General features: G+C 39.6%; 1 protein-coding gene across 3 annotated transcripts; it reads right to left on the bottom strand.

Annotated features, from left to right (window-relative positions):
* Positions 1–203: 203 nt before the first annotated feature.
* LOC101914123 (arylsulfatase D-like) lies at positions 204–17,806 on the bottom strand. 3 transcript variants are annotated; one of them, XM_027791183.2, is made up of 11 exons: positions 17,675–17,806; positions 14,969–15,070; positions 13,672–13,818; positions 12,583–12,704; positions 11,047–11,169; positions 7,491–7,914; positions 6,628–6,764; positions 5,234–5,368; positions 4,363–4,525; positions 3,954–4,075; positions 204–3,352 (listed from the first exon to the last, which is right to left on the bottom strand). In XM_027791183.2, exons 2-11 carry the CDS (start codon positions 15,046–15,048, stop codon positions 2,982–2,984), a joined length of 1,824 nt encoding a protein of 607 aa, XP_027646984.1. In that variant the 5' UTR covers positions 15,049–15,070; positions 17,675–17,806; the 3' UTR covers positions 204–2,981. The 3 variants fall into 3 exon arrangements, with proteins under 3 accessions (XP_027646984.1, XP_055659032.1, XP_055659031.1); XM_055803057.1 differs by lacking the exon at positions 17,675–17,806 and adding an exon at positions 17,431–17,578; XM_055803056.1 differs by lacking the exon at positions 17,675–17,806 and adding an exon at positions 17,203–17,385.
* Between the last annotated feature and the right edge of the window lie 1,220 nt (positions 17,807–19,026).

The following is a 19,026-nucleotide window of genomic DNA, read 5'->3' on the forward strand; positions in this document are numbered from 1 at the left end:
TTAGCATTTTGGTGAAATAAGTCATGTGAAAGCTTAGCATGTTGATAAGCACTGGGGGTAACAACAGCTGTGGTAAAAAAGTCCTCCACCTTACTGCCTTCAACAATGGGACCAGGCAATGAGGTGTGTGACTGCACATGTAAAACAAAATAGTCATGACAGCGATGTTCCAATAGGAACAAAAGATGCTTCAACAAAACAAATAACTGTTGGTTAGAAACTGTTTTTAAAAATGAATGTTGTAATACATGCACTATTCCTACAACATATAAAGAATCTGCAAATAAGTTTAAAGATTGTTTGAACAATGTAAAGGCACAAACAGCTGCAGATAATGCCACTATTTGTGTAGAGCCAGTAACAAAGGTGATGTCTGAGTCCCAGTACCCTCGCTCATTTTTCCATGACACAACACAGCTTTTCCTGAAGGCCCTGAGCCATTGATAAAAACAGTCAGGGCATTTGGGATAGGTACATGAAAAATATGCAATTTCAATTGTAAGGGTAAATCAGTTAAAGGGTGAAGCAATTTATGCCAAGGAATAGAAAAGGCAATGGTTCCACTAAAGTCAGCCAAAGCAGACTGTAGTGAGAGGCTTTCTTAACTCAAAAATCAACGTCCTGTTTGGCCAAAGGCATAAAATGGTGGCTGGGTCCCTGGCCATAAATTCCTACAGATGATGTCAATCCTTTTGAATGAGGAGCACCAACATGTCAATAAGAGTTGTCAATGTTTTGGAAAAAGAGTGAGGCAAAAAGATCTGCTCCAAAATTCTCAGTGGATCCTGGTGTCCATTGAAACAAGAGCATAAGGCTGAAATGCATTACAAATCAAAACCAACAAAACAGGCAAAGTTAGTATATGATGACTCTGATGCTCCTGTATGTTGGTAGTTATGGTTTGCAAAGCCTTTCTGCCTCAAAGGTGAGTGTACATGGCGACAACAAATTAGAGTCTCCTTTTAACAGGGTAAGAAAAAGTCCCAGGTCTCATGTAGTTATTCCCAGATATGGTTGCACCCAATTGATAGCACCTGGTAACTTTTGCAGGTCATTGAGTGTTCTGACATTTGTAGCAAGGTGTAAAGGTTAAGGAAGAATAGCTGTCACAACAATTTTCCATCAGAGATATTTCCATGGCACTTGAGTTTGGACCTTTTCCTCTGCTGTACAGAGGTCGGCGCTGCTTAATGATCATCTTAGGTCCATCACAGCCTGAGTGACCAATGAGGATGCCGATGCCGATACTAAAATGTCATCCATATAGTGGTAGATCAAAACCTGCCGGTACATTTTGCGCATAGGACTGAGGCTTTGCTGCAGACATTTAACACATGGTGGGGCTGTTTAACACGCCCTGTGGCAACACAGTCCAGTGAAAACGCGTTGAGGGTTCCCGATGATTAATTGCTGGTACTGTAAATGCAAAGCGAGGTGCACCATCAGGCTGTAACAGTATGGTGAAAGTTTTCACAATAAGGCTGAGTGCCTTTCTCATCAATAGCACTGATGAAACATCTGGGTGAATTATAACCGTCTGTGAAATACCTGAAGTCACAGCACAAAATAAAACTTTCTTTTAAGCTGTAAGGCTTTGTTTACCTGCAGATTTCCTGGTGGCTGAATTGTGGGAAAGAAGGGAGGAAATAAAACCAAAATAAACCAAACATTTAGCAAAAGAGATGAACAATAGAAACAGGTCCTAGCATAACAGTTAGAAACCTAGTAAAAACGTGAAATAAAGCAAATGGGCAAACAGTGTCTTCAGATGCCTACTTATTCAGATATATCAGTGTAAATTTGTTTATGTGAAGAAATATATCTTATACCCTACAATGAAAGGCATTGCCTGCAAGGCCACTTTAACAGGAACAACTATTACAGCACAAAGTAGGAAAGAACTGAGGCAAAAGGAAGAACAGCAGCAATGAGATAAATCTAAGTAACTCTAGCTGCTTGGTGGAACGAAAATGTTAACTTGTGAATCAAGAAATACCTTAATTGTGCATGTCTTTTTTTCATAGAAAATTAGTGTTTGTTTGTTTTCATAATTATTGTTGGGCATCTTTCAAAGAGTCCTATTACTTTTTAGCAGGAACCAGTTTATGACTGAGATATGGGCAGCAAGGTAACATGCAGTCCTGTGCCTAAATGACTGAAGTTGCTATCAGTGTGGCACTTCTGTGGCCATCAAGGCCACTATGACCTTGCAAGGGCTGCTTAGGGAGCTGGGTGCAATGGGAACTTTGGAAACGGAAAATCCTTTCCCTTTTGTGTTCTCCGTCAAAAGAGACTGACTCCAGTCAGGGGAGTCCCACCCTTACCAGAAAGTGAAGAGAGCCGTTACCCAGCTTGTCATGTTTCCGAGCTTTATGCCTCACCCAGGCAATTTCTCCTGATCTAGAAGCCCCAGACTGATCAGCTGCCACCATCACTGGTGCTGGAAGGGCTAGCTACAAGGAAAGAAGGAAGTTACCTTTAAAGGTGATTCTGTGAAAAACTGTGGTCAGAACTGTTTTTGAATTATTTTGGAAGCAGTAGTCTGCAAAAAATTATTATAGGGGCATCTTATGCATCACCAGTAAGGATAACAAAATTAAGGGAGACCTCAGTTCAGGAATCACTTAGAAATTCCTTAGAACAAAAAACCAAAGTGAAGCTTCTAAGTATACATTCATAAACAACAAAACATGTTACATCATTATTTGTACACTCTGATCTTGGCCTGCTTCAGTGCATTTGAACTGTTCATTCAGTTGTCAGCAGATATAAGTTAAAACATGTTCTTCAGATCATTTTGTCTTGATCCCTCCCTGAGAGTGTCCCATCTCAAGCCACATTTACCAAATACTGTGCCATTTATAGGAGCGATTCTCATATAGAGGCTCAATTAAAACAACCAACCAACCCACCAATCAACATCCCCAAAGAAAACACTCTTGATTTAAGAACACTTTTGAGGAAGTAACTGGTTCTTTCCTTTATAGGTTGGCAAGTTTATTATCACCTTCCTTATCACACCAACAAAATGGGAATGTCCCACAGCATGGCTGCAGCCATGGCTTCCACACCACATTGTACACAGAGAGCTGCTCTGGGACTGGAGTCAGTGTTTTCCTATGCTCTTCTATGGCTTTTCCAATCTTCTCTATTACAGTGTCAAAGTGGGGCTCGGTGTCAGCCAACAGAGGTTTGGCTTCAGAAGGGTCTCGCGAGAGATCAAACAGCAATGGAGGGTCATGATGGGTCACGCCTTCCCCAGAACATGGGCAAAATCCTCTATCATAACAAGCCCCAGCTCCAAGAGGACGGAAGATGGGGGTCACATAATGAGCCTTCCAGATGGCTCCACCTGGCAGGAAAGAAAGAAGGCTTGCAATGATCTTGGTGGTTATCACAAGGCATTAGAAGTGTGAATGTTTTTCTAAAGTTCATTTCTGGTTGCACTTCAGCTCTATGCTTACTAGTTGATATAGTGTCGTAATTTCATCTAAATTTAAGTGCCACAGAATTAAACCAATAATATAAAATGATTTTGAAATTTCCCCAACATTTTCAGCAAATATCAGTTATTTTTCACTTTGGTTTTTATGAAGACATTAAAAAATAATTTGGAGTTCCCATGGCTTGCTTCCTTGTTAAGGTAGCAGAAGGACAGACAAAGAGCTGAGGCAAGGACTTCTTCATGAGACAAGAAGGGCATGGACTCCCCAGGCCTTGCATTCAAATAAGTGGGTGAGACCTATCCTGAGCTCCAGTAGCCTGCCTGGGACACCACAGGCCTTGAAGCCACGAACAAACGGTGCCATGCAACGCAGGCAATGCTAGTAAGTTCTTTACCACCACACACCTGAAACTGCTTGGAAAGCTGCAATCCCAGAAAAAAATGTGTTAGACAAATGTGCCCTCCCATAGACTGAGCCTAATTTTTGGGAAAGAAGTTCTGTACTCACTGTCCTTCTGGTGCCACCGCACAGCATGTAGGTGAATGCCGCAGTAATGAAAGAGGAACTCGTGCTCTGAATGCTCAACTGTTCCTTGCAGTAAAGGCATCAGATCCCGGCCATCAATCACCCTAGCAGAAAAAACAGAGACTGTCTGAGGTAAGGTGCACAGGACTGCATCCCTGCTGCACACTCTTGCTGGAACTCGCAGCTCTGAACAAGGCAGGCACTTGTAGAAGATTGCAGGTAGATGCTGAATCTCAAATGTAGAGAAGAGGTGACTGAGCTGTGGTAACACTTATGTGTCTAGAAAAGGAGCAGGAGCAAAAAAGAAAATGACAGACTTTTAGAATGTGTTTCCAAACTAGAATTTCCATTGTTTGGGGAGAGAAGGAGGAATAAAGACACTTGTTTGTACCTGTCCTGGGGTAGTACCCCTCCAGCCAGATGAACTACTGTAGGATAAATATCCATAAGGCTTGTAGGTTCATCTATGACTGCACCTGCAGGTAACACTCCTGGCCACCTGAATATCCCTGGGACACGGATTCCTCCTTCCCAGCCTCCCATAGCTTTTCCACCTTTCATTAAAAAAAAAAGAAAAAGAAAAAGAAAAAGAAAAAGAAAAAGAAAAAGAAAAAGAAAAAGAAAAAGAAAAAGAAAAAGAAAAAGAAAAAGAAAAAGAAAAAGAAAAAGAAAAAAAATATGTTAATTTAAAATAAAGAGAAACATTACACAAATGTTATTGCATTATCATAAGCTATTACCTTTATGAGCCTTCCTTACCCTTTTGTTTTTACCACTAAGTTCCTTCTCCTCAGCATCAGTGAACGTATGTTCACTATATCCGACTGCTCGAGTGACTTAACATACTTACTGCCCTCTATTGTTTTACTATTTAATAAGTAAGAACTTAGGGTGGATAAAGTCTCAGGCATGAAGTGATTTCCCAACCTCTTTCTTTTACAGTCCTACAATGTACCTGTTGTAGTCAAATCAAGGGTTCAGATACAAGATGCAACTTATATTTAATGAGAAGCTACATAACCTTAACAAAAATTAACTTGCGATCAGTTGTCTCATGAGGAAATGACAGTTTGAGAATTCATGCTTATAAAAAACACCTGTACAGGCTAGAATTGTCTTAATTTTAAATATGCCTAGTTTGATTGATTCTCAATGATAAAGCACTGTTACTACTTGATTGTACAGTCTTATCTAAGCTTTAGGGGTGTCCTGAGTACTTTACTCATTGTTGCTGGGTTGTCACCATCCCTGACAGCTCTTACCTCTGTATATTCCATTCCAGCCACCCAGCTGCCTTTTGCCTTCTTGTCTTTCCAGCCATCCACCATGATCAGAGGCAAAGTAAACTAGCGTAGTATTTTTCAAGCCTTCTTTGTCAATAGCACCTAGAACCTGGCCTGTAAAAACAGGAATATGTGTGTATTAAAAAGCAAAAATATTGCTTACACTACATAAATTTTAGTCTCTGACTTGAATTACATTCGTCAATGTAATTTCTTATGTATGTAGGGCTGCTTAGTTTTAAAGAAGAGTTTTTTAAGATCAAGATTTGTAGTTGTGATTTCACTGTCTGTAAAAGCACAGAAAATGTGTATGTGCTGTAACCCCTCTGTTACTGGTATTATAACAAGAGTGCAACAACCACAGTCACAGACCAGAAGCCTGTATTGTAAAGGGTAGAAGTGCTATGTGCTGTAAAAATATGAAAACAAAGCATAACCCAAGGCCCCCAAAAGTTAGATTCTGCATCAGTGGTGGCTGTCATGAATAATGAAGAAAAATTGTCATGTACCCTTATCTTATATTGTCTAGCCCACAGTTAGTATTTGCATTAAATTACTGGTTGGATATCATATACATTAATAATGTAGTTCTTTTTTATTTAAAAGTAATTCCTGAGCTGTTTCTGGTGTTCTAAATTATATTTGTGGTGTGTAAGCGTTTGACAGGTAGGACTGAAACCCAATTCTTTCTGTATGTGTACATGATTCTTATCCCTTATGCAAATATGGTTACTTTTCCTCCACTATGACTGGATTATAAATAATTCTCCTTCCCCTGCAAAAAACAGGCTGAAAAATAACATTAATCTAATTTCTGGGGGTATAGTCATTAACATTTACAGACATTTCTGGATTAATGAATGGGGCTGAAAAGTAAGCAATACTTGGCTGAACGCAGCACAGAGAAATAGCCTGCTGGTTTACACCTAGAATTAATTTGCTTTTCAGTTTTATCACCTTCTGATGTCTCCTACATAGAAATAGATAGGACATGACCATAAGAAGATGAAGTTACCTGATCTTTAATATCACAGAAAATTAAATAATTCTCACTTACTTAGTAAGAAGAGCAGAAGAGCTCTTTGACAGAAGCCAAGGGGATATGATTAAAACTCATAAACACTAAACAAAAAAAAACCCCTGAGTGAACAGAAAGACTCATTTGGTCTAAGACTGGAGGAAATAAAATGCCAACACTGTAAGCCAAGAGTGTTCATTCAAGATTGGCAAATGTTCATGAAAAGCTTAGAAGTTTTTTCCTTCTTGTTTTTAATTATCTTCTTTGTTCTTTTAATAACAACTGCATTTTTATTATATATTCAGACCTAGGTATTAGGTAGTTGGAGACATTGTTATTTGCTGTGGTGACTTACCCACCATCCAGTCCATCTCCTCCACGTTGTCTCCATATAAGCCATGGCTGCTCCTCCCAAGAAACCTCTCTGTGGTGAGGAGAGGGGTGTGGGAGTGCAAAAAGGAAAGAAAGAGGAGGAATGGCTTGTGTTTATTTCTAAAAAACAGAAATCAACACTTTATTATTATGGAGGAAGGTTTTCAATTCAAACAGAGGTCAGTTGTAATGGCAAATGGCATTATGATTTGCGTATATACATTTCAACAATTGCTTCAGAAACATCTTACTTTGCAAGGTATTAAAACCCAGTGATTAGGATCTGTGTGATAAAATAATGTTTAGCTTATATAAAATGACCCTCTTTTTTTCCCTGAATCATCGATAGAAAAGTTCCAGATTGAAGCTCCACATTCTGCTATTGCAAACCACCACTGCGCTACTGAAACAAAGCAGGTTCATCTCCTGCCAGCTGTTTCCCACCTATCGGTCTGTATGGCAAGGCTACATCACAGCTGTAATTCTCCTTCCCCAGCCTACACATGCATTTCTGTCATCAGCTGCCATCCCTTAGAGCTGCAATGTTGGTGTCATTGATAGAAATACGTATTTCCTCAAATAGCCTGGAAATACTGAATCCAATCCATGGAAATGTGGGAACGTTATTAGCTTTAGTGAAGCTAGGAATAATGGACAACCTTAAGCAGCAGCTAATTTTTTTATTTAATAATATTATATAATTGTTCATAGTATTAATAATTAAGAGGCATAATAGTACTTCTAATCCTATGTAATATTACAAAAACCTTACATGGGAAAGTGCCATTTAATAGTTGCAAGACATGAAAAAACCAGAAAATTGTGATCAAGGGAAATGCACTTTACCTTTCAATAAATGAAATGGACTCTCTCAAGATGAGGGACGTAGTCCTGTCTGTCACCATTGGCTGCTCAGTAACTTCGTGGTTTCTCATCATAATGCAGTTCCAGTAACGTACAAACCCATAACTTGAGAACCAGGATACAAAGAACAGGAGACTAAACCCAGCAAGGCATGTCAGTATTTTCCAGTGGACTGAAATCAAGCCGGTCAGTCTTCCCAGGGCAGCGGTGAGTGTAATGAGGCCAACCACCTGAGTGGAAAGCCAGAGTTTCCTTCTAAAAGCTCTGTCCATCTCTGGTGTTTCCGTTGGTTGGCAGTCACTTATTAGCGTAAAAGGCATCCCATAAAAATAGTCAAAGCCATGGTTTAAAGGGTGATGACAATGGTCATTGCGGGATTCGCAGTTAACACCTTGATGCCACTTCCCTGAAAGTACAGATTATTAAAATGTAAAGAGATAATATTTAATAAGAGGCTTTTCCTCATACAAAACATTTCTAAAAAAATGGTTGCTTTTTCCCCCTGCTTGTGAGAACTTCTTCATCCTACACATATGTACTGAGTATGTAGTAATATAATGGGATATATCTTATAATTGTTGAAGGTAAACCTCTACAAGTTATAAATTATTGACAGAGTTATTGGTGCTCTGTACACACATTCACGCCCTGCAGTTTTGATCAAATGTAAAAACCTGGACACTAGAAACTAGGAAACTAGAAACCAAGAAAAATTCAGATTCTCAGAACCGAGCAAAAATGTACAGCTTTCGTGGAGACCTGTCAGGTAGAGAAAAGGAGGAAGTCCTTTTGTAAGCACAGAGCAAAATAACATTGCTCTATTGTTTACCTTCAAGGTTATGCAGACTTTCTTCTGGAATGTTTTGAATGGCTTCATGTCAGGACTACGGCAACACTCAGAGACGTGTTGGTGCCAGACTGATAAGGGAAGCTATGGACAGAGTAGTCGAATAACTGGCAGCTCAGCAGTGGGTTTGCCAGACAAACCAGCAGATCCAGAACTTGAGCTCAGGAGATCAGATTTCTCGTGAAGCTGTACATATGTAAGTAACTCTGCTGAAAATAATAACTCCATATACTGGATGAGAACAAAAGGCTTTTTTTAATAAATATTTTTGCCATTTATTTGTATTTAATCACATTTTAAGAAGTTTAAGCCTTCTTTTAAATACTGAAGTCTTTATATATATAAAGGAACATACCCTGACCTTTTGCAATACAATTTAATCTTTACTATGGACATATGTCCACTATTACGATGAATGGCACATCAAAATCACACTTTTGCTTCCCCTCCAGTCTGTTCAAACAGACTGGTTAGGCACTTACACAGAGATGTAACAAGTTGGTTCATTTGGCTCAAACTCTGAGGCTTGTGAATATCTGAGTCAAGCGACCAAAATCTACCAGTCATCAGAGAGATGTAGTTTAATTGCATTTTATGACCTCTGATGTAATGCAGGCCTTGGATACAAGATCTATAGATCAAAATTAGCTTTTAGAATTTTACTTGAACACTAATTTGAAACAAATTCTTATTGTAGAGTAAGGAATTGTGTACTTAGGATACTATCCTAAACAAATGGTTCACTACGTTACCAATTCTGGTAGCCAGCCCTGAGTAGGTTTCGGTAGAACTGCTGTGCATTACAATTGAAGCAGAACAAACTGCTTCAGAGGCAAAAAAATGCTACTTTGTGGATATAAATATAAAGAAGGGGTAAAAGTTCTGTTCTAGGTAAATGAGTTGCTTTCAGCTAAAATCTCTACTCAGTTTGCCTCTTGACATACTAGAGCCAGCTATAGAATGAAACAGGTTTGTTATCAATAGATATATGCATTGGTCATAAATACAGGTGCAGCTAATGTATCCTTGGACTTCAGATGCACTTCAGCACCTAAATCTCCAGCTGAGCTTGATAAAGCCTTCTGACATGCTACAGAAGACTCAAATCTCCAGAAGATAAACTAAGTGTATAATATAAATACATCTTTGAAGGCATATGTTATACAACACTGGCTTTCTGACTACAAAGAACCTGCAAAGCATTTCCCAACAATAAGTCTGATTAGCACATCAAGCTACAGGTTATTAATAGGATTTAACTTTGCAACTAAACTGGTTGTGCTTAGAGCAAAACAATCACAAATGATTCAAGTGAGACTATTTAGTTCTCATTCAGCTGCAGTGATGTGGGCAGATGTTGTGTAAGATTTCTTGATTCACGACTTGAATATAAAGTTCTTACTGCTTTTTTTGCATCACTTATCACCAGTGTTTTCCACCATCCCCTATGGCACAATTAATCAGAATCTTTCAATTCAGTTAAAGTAAATGGTGCTTTTTGGTGTCTATAGTGCGGTTTTAGTTAAGATGCCCACAGGGAAGATGCCAGCCCAGTTTGCTAGCTAGCTTCTAGGAGGTATGCAGCACAACCTCCCTGCAGGACAACTCCCTTGGCAAAGTGGAGAAGAATCTGTTCGTTTCGTTTGTGATTACATGCTGCAACCAAGCTGAAGTGTTTGGCTAATAGACATGGACTTTTTTATGAGCTATTTAAAACAACTGAAATAATATCACCACAAAACTATTAGGAGAAGAAGATTCGGTAATATAGAACTTAAAATGCTTAGAGGGCTTGATTTAGTATTGTACTTGATTTAGTATGGTTTAGATTTATTTTGCTTAATGAATACAAATCCATTCCTGCAGACACTTCTACTAGTAAATTCAGTTTATTTGTGTAGCCAATATTTTTATGTGTCAGACAGATTTTGGATATTGACATTTAGATGCTCAGATGAGGTAGGGCAAATAGCTGAAAATTCAGCTCAGAAACATTTGTGTTTTATCAGTCTGTGGAACTATGTGACATATCTAAGATAAATAATTATTTGAAACGGGATCATGACCAAAAATTACAACTGTATTAGAAAAAAGAAGTCCTATAAAATATAAGGTAAAATGGAATTCACATTAATGCTGAAGGAGGCAATGTTTTGTGGGTTGTACTGAAGACTCAGTGAACCACAGTGGCACGCTGTTATTAAAGAAAAATAATTGTTTTGTTTCTGTTTTTGAAGTGCCAAATCCTGTGATATTATGAACTGGCTATATTGTTTTAAGTAACAGCTGTTCCCTTTTGCTGTGAATATTCTCTGAGCTGTATGAAGTGTTGTCATGCTTATTTGAATGGTACTCATGTTTTTTTTTTTTTAAATGAAATCGCATTACAATAATTACCGTATACCTGGTAGAATAGTATTCAAGAAATATTAACATATTCTCTGTTATATATTTTGACAACCACAGCTGTGCTTGAAGCAAGTCAACAGTTAATATTGTTCTCTTTATCCAGATGTCTATTGTTTTAAAAGAGATTCTTTTTGGTCAGGATTTCTTCTTAAAATATATTCTTAAATCAGGAAATAAAATTATTACAACTGAGGTATGAGTAGTTGCTAACAAAAACAAATTATTTGAGTGAGATGTGCAGGTGAAACACATTCTAGGCCATCTTCAGGAGTGTTCACATACCTATTAGTCCTGTGCTGTAGCCTTGCTGCTGCAGTATTTTGGCAAAAGTGGTTTCATTTGGAGGAAGTCCTCCGGAGCCTCCATTCCAAAAAATAACACGGTAGTTGTTTACAGCATCCATCCCTAAAAAACACAGCAATAAACAATCTTAGTAAGTATAAATGATAGACTTGTTTCTTGGTTGCATTGATATTATGGTGTTAAAAGTTTATCCTAATGCTGTTTGTTTGGGGAAATTAATCTAGGACTCTGGACAAGACTAAGAAAAAGTTAAGTCTATTATATAATACCTAGTCTATTAATAATCTCTCTCTCTAATAATAATAATAATAATCTATTATTATACGATTGTATAGGAGTGTTTATATGTCACAGTGGCATCCAGACTGTGTGGAGTGTACTTACTTCTTGTGACTGTGAGGCAGGGAGGAGGGTAGGGAGACTTCAGCCTTCTGTCAGCCTCAAATTCCAGCTTGCATAAGACTGCCTGGGGAACTCAAGATTTCCCAGCACAGTGGCATGGCTGGTGTCCGACTTCTGAAACCCACAGAGTAGCTATCTAGCACCACAGTCTTCTCACCTTCAGGGTTACACCCTGTTATTTAGCATTATATGCTGGCATAAACCCATAATACAATGTTATGTGAAGTACAATCTGTCATGCAAATACTGAACATCTCTGGCCCTGTTATAGTGGGAGAGAGTCTGGAAAAGCTCATGTGTATTTTCAAGCTATCTATCTCAGTGGTAAAATGATAAAAGCAGGATGACATGTCAGCTTCAAAATGCCTTGGAAATGAAGACACTCAATATAATTTGCAATAGGACAAGCATTAGAGAGTTGCTGTTAGAAACATGTAGAGTTATTTGTTTTTCATATCTCTTAATATCAGGGATGCAGTTTGATCGGATAGTATTTTTTCTTCAAAAAAAAACTGGGAAAAATAATATAGCTGCCAAACTGTTATTTCATAGGGTGGATGAATTCTGACACATAGGTAACAAAGCTGTACTGTAAACGACTTGTTCTGCACCTCGAATGGAGGCAATGGACACACATTTGCATAGATCCACTCTTCTGCCTGCAGGGCTGAGCTGTTTCTGGTATCTGATGAGGAGTCACCCATGACAGAAAATATTGTAACTAGTGCTTTAGAAATGTGTTGTTTTTCATGTTCTGTGTAATGACTTTTTTGAATGTAACAGTTTGTATTAACTCCATTCTGACTGCAATCTGTGCAATAGAGCACCAAAAGGCAACCAAAGTTGTGAGCTGGAGGGGGCACAAGGTGCTCTGCAGAGCTGGTTCTTTGCTCTGCTTCCCTTCAGGTCAGTTCATTGCACCCCATAAATATAGATGCCACCTCAAAGGTACTAGGCCTAGCTGGCACATCTTTTTGTGCCTCAATAAGAGGTGACAAGTCAGTGGCACTCCCCCTGTTTGCACAGCCTCATTTCTTTTGTGCCTGTTGTATAACATTGTTCCCTTCAGCAATAAAGCAATCTTTAAAGGCTGCTTGGTTTTTCAAGGCAAACCTGATCGGAGAGGATATCTGCCAGTGAGGAAAGCTGCTCTGCTGGGGGTGCAAAGTGGAGCTGCAGCGATGTGTTGGGTCAGTTTCACACCTTCCTTTGCCAGGCCATCGATGTTTGGTGTCCTAAAAATGCAACCAACACTGTCATATTTCATTCAGAGAGTCTTTAAGGGAACAAGGTTGAGGAATAATACATTTACCTTTATTCTGGAAAGTTTATTCTATTTGAAGATGGCCAGGAATATTTCCTCCCCCCCCCCCCTTCTTTATTAACAATTGCTACTTGTAAAAATCTTAAGCCACTCATTCCTTCTTGTTTCCCAAGTCCTGTGAAGGGCCTTGCAGAAACGTGCCCCACTGTTTTTGGAAAGAGAACTCATGCCTTGGAGATGATGCTATGCTGAAGTAGAGGCCCACCATGCAGAGCCCCATCAGCTACCTATGATCATCAGCTGCCTATCAGAAATTTACCCATGCCAATCTGGTTGAGATTCTGAGAACTTCGCTGGGTGAAGGGAGTGATCATACTGAATTTGGTTTTGTTCAAATAGGTGATAGGCTGGTAGGAAGCCAGCAGGCAACACCATGGCATGATTTTCAAAGAGAAGACAAGTTCTATGTCCTTGGGTCTGAAAAGAGAAGTATTTCCAAGTAACACAGCTTGTTGCAGTGATTTATACATTATTTTGCCGTGAGACTGGGAGGTAATGGCAAAACAGAGTTAAATGAAATGATGAGGCCTGATATGTTGAAAGAGGGGACAACACTTCTATCTTCAGGCATGTGCAAGAGCTTAGCTGTTTCTCAGCGTTGGACAATTAAGGAATACACAAGAACAGTTGACAGTTGACATATTCACACAGTAAAGCAACTCCACATAGCAGAGCTAGAGCCCTGTGAACGCCCTCTAGGCTGTGATATAATCCTGGTAGTGCTTTACATTTACCATTAATGGCATCCTTGTGAAATCTTTCCATTTCTCCAGGAAACGAAATTAAAGACAACTTGAATAGCTGATGATGGGCAAAGATTGTAGTCTTACATTAAGTAACACACCAGCTCTGTTCACTTTTATGCTTAGTTTTCTTACCTGATAGTATCATTCCCATAGCAACCTACATCCCCTATGCCGAGATCATCAGCCATCAACAGGACAATGTTTGGCTGTGTGATGGAAAGCTCTGTAAGTGGTGGCTGCAGAAGCAGACCAAAAATCAGGGGTGTGACCAGTGATGTCCTGAAACACAGAAGAAGTCGTATGAAATGATTAATAAAATTGAATGTATTGTTAGCAGTTTGACTTTAAGACAACTAGAGCAAAGGAGTTGTTAAGGGTTAATTCAGGTTACAAGCACTTCGTAGGTCCTGCTAAGCACAAATCCTTTTGTTCAGAAAAGGAACTTCACAAAGTTGGCATCTCCACAAGACAGAGGAGCTGACAGGGAGCTCAGCTCGGGCAATGAGCTTCGCAAAATGAGGGGAAAGGTGGTTCCGGCAGGGGGAGATCCCGACTACCGACTCATTGGCCAGTGACTCAAGAAATCCCTCAGACCCAAATGAAGTTGAGACTGAGCATGGGAACTAATTAACATGAGAATCGAGAGAATTATTTGACAAATGTGAAACAGAGTACTAAGTAATGAAGTAGTTGGGTAACTTGTAACGAGTGAAGGCTGATGTCTTTGTATGCTAGACTGTAAAAACAGCATAATTTTGAAAATGGAGGAGCTAGGCATTTGGGGGTTGCCACCTAGCTCCCTACCTAGCACAAACTAGAATAAAGAAATAAGGACTACATCGACTTGGGGTGTGAACTGGTGCTGTGCACTGGGTAATGAACCCGCCTATGGGACAACGGAAGGAAAGAAGCCCATGACCTGGCCATTCCTCACTCCCACGGCACAAGGCTGAAGAGCCTCACACGTGAGCTCGGCTGCACAACAGGTCACTCTCTGCCCAGATGTAGAGGGTGTGTTAAGTTTTGATCATTGACCCAAACAGATGTCATGAAAAGGAAAATGTCAGGACCGCAACTTTAAAATCTTCTTTTCTGATTGTTTCCAATCAGATTTGTTCATTACTTGGGAATTTACATGTGGCAGGTGACATATAAGTGATTTTGCTTTACTAGCTTGGAATGTTTTTTAGAAGTTGGTCTGACAAATTGAGAATGAGATCAACTTCCTCTGAAATCCTTCTCACCCAGACTGGAACCTTTGTGTTGTGAAAAACTTAAGAACAAAAAAAACAAACCAAAAAAAATCACATTGTGAATACACTTTACGTATAAACAATGCTACTCTTTTATAATACAGTATTATGTCATTATTAAACATCTCACTTTAGATCTAAGTATGAAATAATACTAATTCATGAACTTTTCTTACCAATAAGATATTAGCTGCCATATCATTTCTGCATTTGGAGTGTTCAGAATCTGCACAACCAAGAGTGAGAGCCTAGTCATGTTTGCATCTTCCTAGTAATCACTGCAATAAAAATAGATAAAAACTTAAAGCCTGTCAGCATTCTCTGTTTTATTTACTTCAGTGCATCTCATTCATGAAGAAGAATAAAGGCATTAATGTTATTTTTATTGCTAGTGTCACTTAAAGAAATTTTTCTTTTTTTTTGTGTAGAGAAGTTTATTTTAAAATAGTAAAATAATTCTCTTTTCTTACATGACTCAGCTGTATGAAAAATGCTTATTATTCAGAAAGGAAGAGAAGAGATTTTAAAATCCAGTCTTCAATATAATTTATTTTTCTGTAATCGCAGAGACAGTAGTAGCCTGCTGCTTCTTCACATAATGTGCCAAATTTCCTTTCAGGCTGGTAAGAGATCTCTTTATTTACAGAAATTCTAGTCATCCTCTTCCAACAATGACATTTTCTTAGAAGACACTGAATTTGTGACCTGTTGCGGTTTGACTCTGAGCTGAGCCTTTCCAGTCTTTGTGTGTGTCAGATCTCGGGGTATGGTGTTATTTTCCCCCTCCCTGCACAGTTTTCTGCAAAGATTCCTCAGGGGCTTTCTCTTCCACTGCCAGGACAAGACAGACTGTTGCAGGCTTTGAAGTAAGGGCCAAATGACCTTGGTTCAAAGGCTTTTAAATAGACTCCTTTCAAATCTATCCCATATCTGCTTGAGCTATCCAAAGCATCTGAATTTTTAAAATTACGCTTGTTTCACATTTTGTTTTCCAGAAATGATAGTATTTAGCAGCTTAGTTAACATCTATAGCTCTTACATTTTATTCATCAACACTGTAAGCCTCAATGGGAGAATTTAAATTCCTAGGCTTAGAAAATTGTCATCCAAACACTCTAAACACTTATTTACAAGCACCAATGCTGATGCAGCATCGCTATCTACAGACAGTTTCCTGCATTTCGATTTGTGCCTTTTCTGCATCCCGAGTAGGTATAGGAAAGACACTGGGGGATACCTCAGCCGTCTTTTATTTATACATACTGTGTGCCTCCAAAACAGTTGAAATGAAAGGGAGTTGGAAATATTCAGATTTAATTGTGTAATTGGTTGTTACTAACTGCCTGTACTTCACAGCAAAGACACATTGATTCAAGGCACAGCCTGGAGTTCAAGGCTGAGCTTCCTCAGAAGCTGCCTGTGAATTGGCAGGTGATATATGGAAAATAGTTACCGCGCTGACTGATACTATCCCTGTCAAGACATTTCCTTAGTGAAAGGTGGTGGGAGACCAGTCAGAGGAACTAGCAGCTCTGGTGGGAGCAAGAGGGACAATGAAAGCAGCCTACTCTGTTCCTCCCCTCCCTGAGAAGCTGGGGGGAGCCCAGGTCCCCACAGGGCAGTGTAACTCCTTGCTTGGTCCCTGGCAGCTGGGGCAGCAGCAAGCACCCACCAGGTTCAGCCACAAGCAGCTGGTAGGATGCCTTTCTGGGGACCTCTTTGTGACCACTTTTGCTTAAGGGGCACTTAAGCCAAACTGCAAGCAGACAGTCCCCTTTGCCATCTGAACTGAATTTGGCTTAAAGTAAAACTCTTTCCTCCCTCTGCCATTATTTAATCCCCGCAAAGGAGTTTAGATTTTATCCCTTTCTTCATCCATTTTAATAATCTATGCAGATATAGCTTGCATATCTTTCATATTTTACTTTTTTCCTCTACTGATGGAACTGTTTTTTAATCCGTCTTTACTTTTCTATCAAAATACCTACACGATACTGAAATCCCAATTCAAGCCAGTTTGCATAAGAGTAAATACTCATATTTTTAGATGCACTCAGTACATATTTGTACTGAGTCAGTACATATTTGTGGTGTCAGTCTGGCAACACTCAGTGAAAAGTCTTACCGGTAATTCCATTCAATTTGGTACTGTTCAGTCTAGGAGAAAATCTTTTAAAATTCCTATTTTGTAGACTTGATATAGATAAAATAAAAGCCAGACATGATAAAATGTTGCCCGCAGCTCTCACTTTATATGCACGCTTGTGTGAGAATACTGTTGTTGTAAAGGAAAATGCCTTTTAAAAACTTCCTCAAGATATTTTTATCTAGAGAAGCAAAATAAATTTTCCAAATGCCCGTTAAAACTTTCCCATGCGTTTCCCAACATAGTAAGGGAGGAATACAGTACCTGGTAAAGTTATGCTCAAAGCAGGCAGCTGATAGACTGGAGCGTGAGCTTAGTTTTAGTTGACTTAAAACCACTCCAAATTTTTCAGCACGACTGCTGCTACAGCGCAGTGTCTAACATCTGTTTCTGAAAGCAGTCCTTAAATCTGCCCTAGCTGCTCATGCGTGCTTTGCCACAGGAAAGCTGTGTAATACCAGAGCTTGCAAGCAGCTGGATGGTCCAACTTACTCTGGAGTCCCTTAAGCTGTACATCCCACCGCTGTTTGCACAATGGTGACATTCATACTGTACGTGAGGGTTGGGGAACACCACAGAGGTAGCTAAAATGTTTTCTTCCCAACCACCATTTCTGAAGGGAAGGAAAGGACCTCCTCCAAGTCTGAGACACTCCCATGAAAGGCACTATAAATAACAGTTCTCCATAACCCCCTCCTTGTTTCCACCAAGAAAAACAGAAAATCACTGTACTTACGAAGCAGCAATTCTTTGTCTGTAGAAATAAAAATCGAGCAGATATCTTCACTTTACCAGCATCCCAAGTGCCTGCAGTGATGATAAGGTCATCTCTGCACACACAGTGAGAAACAGTTTTAGGGCGTGGGGAGGAAATGCTGGCAAGAGACCTGAATTTGCTTTTTCAGGAGGTGAGTCATTCGGCTTCACTTCTGAGTGCTGCCTGTTTTCTTGTCATCACTCGAAGGGACAAATTAAGGTTACATGCTGGCTAATGCTCGCTTTCTTGATTTTTCATGTTTGAGTCCTGTTGTACCAAGTGTTATGGGACAGCATGAGATGCTACCAAACAGGAATCTTGGTTTCCTGACAGAGAATTTTCTTGTTTCATTATTAAAAAAAAAAAAAGAAAAAGAAAAAGAAGAGTGTTTTCATATCTTACGAGAGAAGGGAGATGTAGTTATGAGTTGGTGGTTCATCACCAATTGCAGCACTCAGGTTGGTTTGCTAGTGGAACACCTCCAAGGCAAGTTACAGCACCACAAGTGATCCCTGCCCTGCTCTCTCCCACGTCAATACTTCCATGCTGGAGTACTTCCAGCCAGCGCACAAAGAAGTGATGTGTCTGGTTTTCCTTTTTTCTGTGCCTGCTTCCCTATCACCACTCATATTATAACAGCTCAATTTGTACCTTTCCAGTTCCCATTCCCCTTCACTGTGCCTTTAGTGCTTCAGAGTCACTCATATAAATAGGATTTCTTGTTGTCTGATGCCCTCTGCTGCTGTGTATTTGCTAAAAAGAAAGCACCTTCTGAAGTGCTGGGTTTCTCTCTCCAGGTTGCAATCAGTCCCAGCTGGGCCCTGCTGACTGGAAGAGCCCCTTCTGCAGCTGGGGTCTCTTCCACAGCTCTTATATTCTCCTTGTGTTTTTCCAGCACTTTTTGCCAGCTCTGTAGTGTTTGTAACAGAGAACCACAAACTATAGCTGCTGTGTTATTTACTAAATTCAGAGAACAGCAGGAAAGTGAATGCACGTCTGCAGGAGCACGTCTTCATTGTTTTTCACATAGCCTTCTGACACAGAGCGAGCCAGAGCAGATCACGCTGAAATCTGGCTGCTGGGAATTACTGTCTGGGCATATCTATGGTGTGATGAAGATAAAGGATGGAGGGTTATTGCTTGTGGTCTAAAGACTTTCTTCTCACAGTGATAACTTGTGATTCTTTTGATGTTTGATCTTTGAAGGAGGGAAAGGTGAATGCCCTCTTACCGGTGCCACTTAAAGATGGCATTTTTAAAAGGTCTAGGCAAAGCTAATTCTGTTTCCAGCCACCGCACTAAGTGGTACTACTTATTTTCTGTGGGGAAAT

Source organism: Falco peregrinus, chromosome 4 (assembly GCF_023634155.1).
Source record: "Falco peregrinus isolate bFalPer1 chromosome 4, bFalPer1.pri, whole genome shotgun sequence".
Classification (NCBI taxonomy): domain Eukaryota; kingdom Metazoa; phylum Chordata; class Aves; order Falconiformes; family Falconidae; genus Falco; species Falco peregrinus.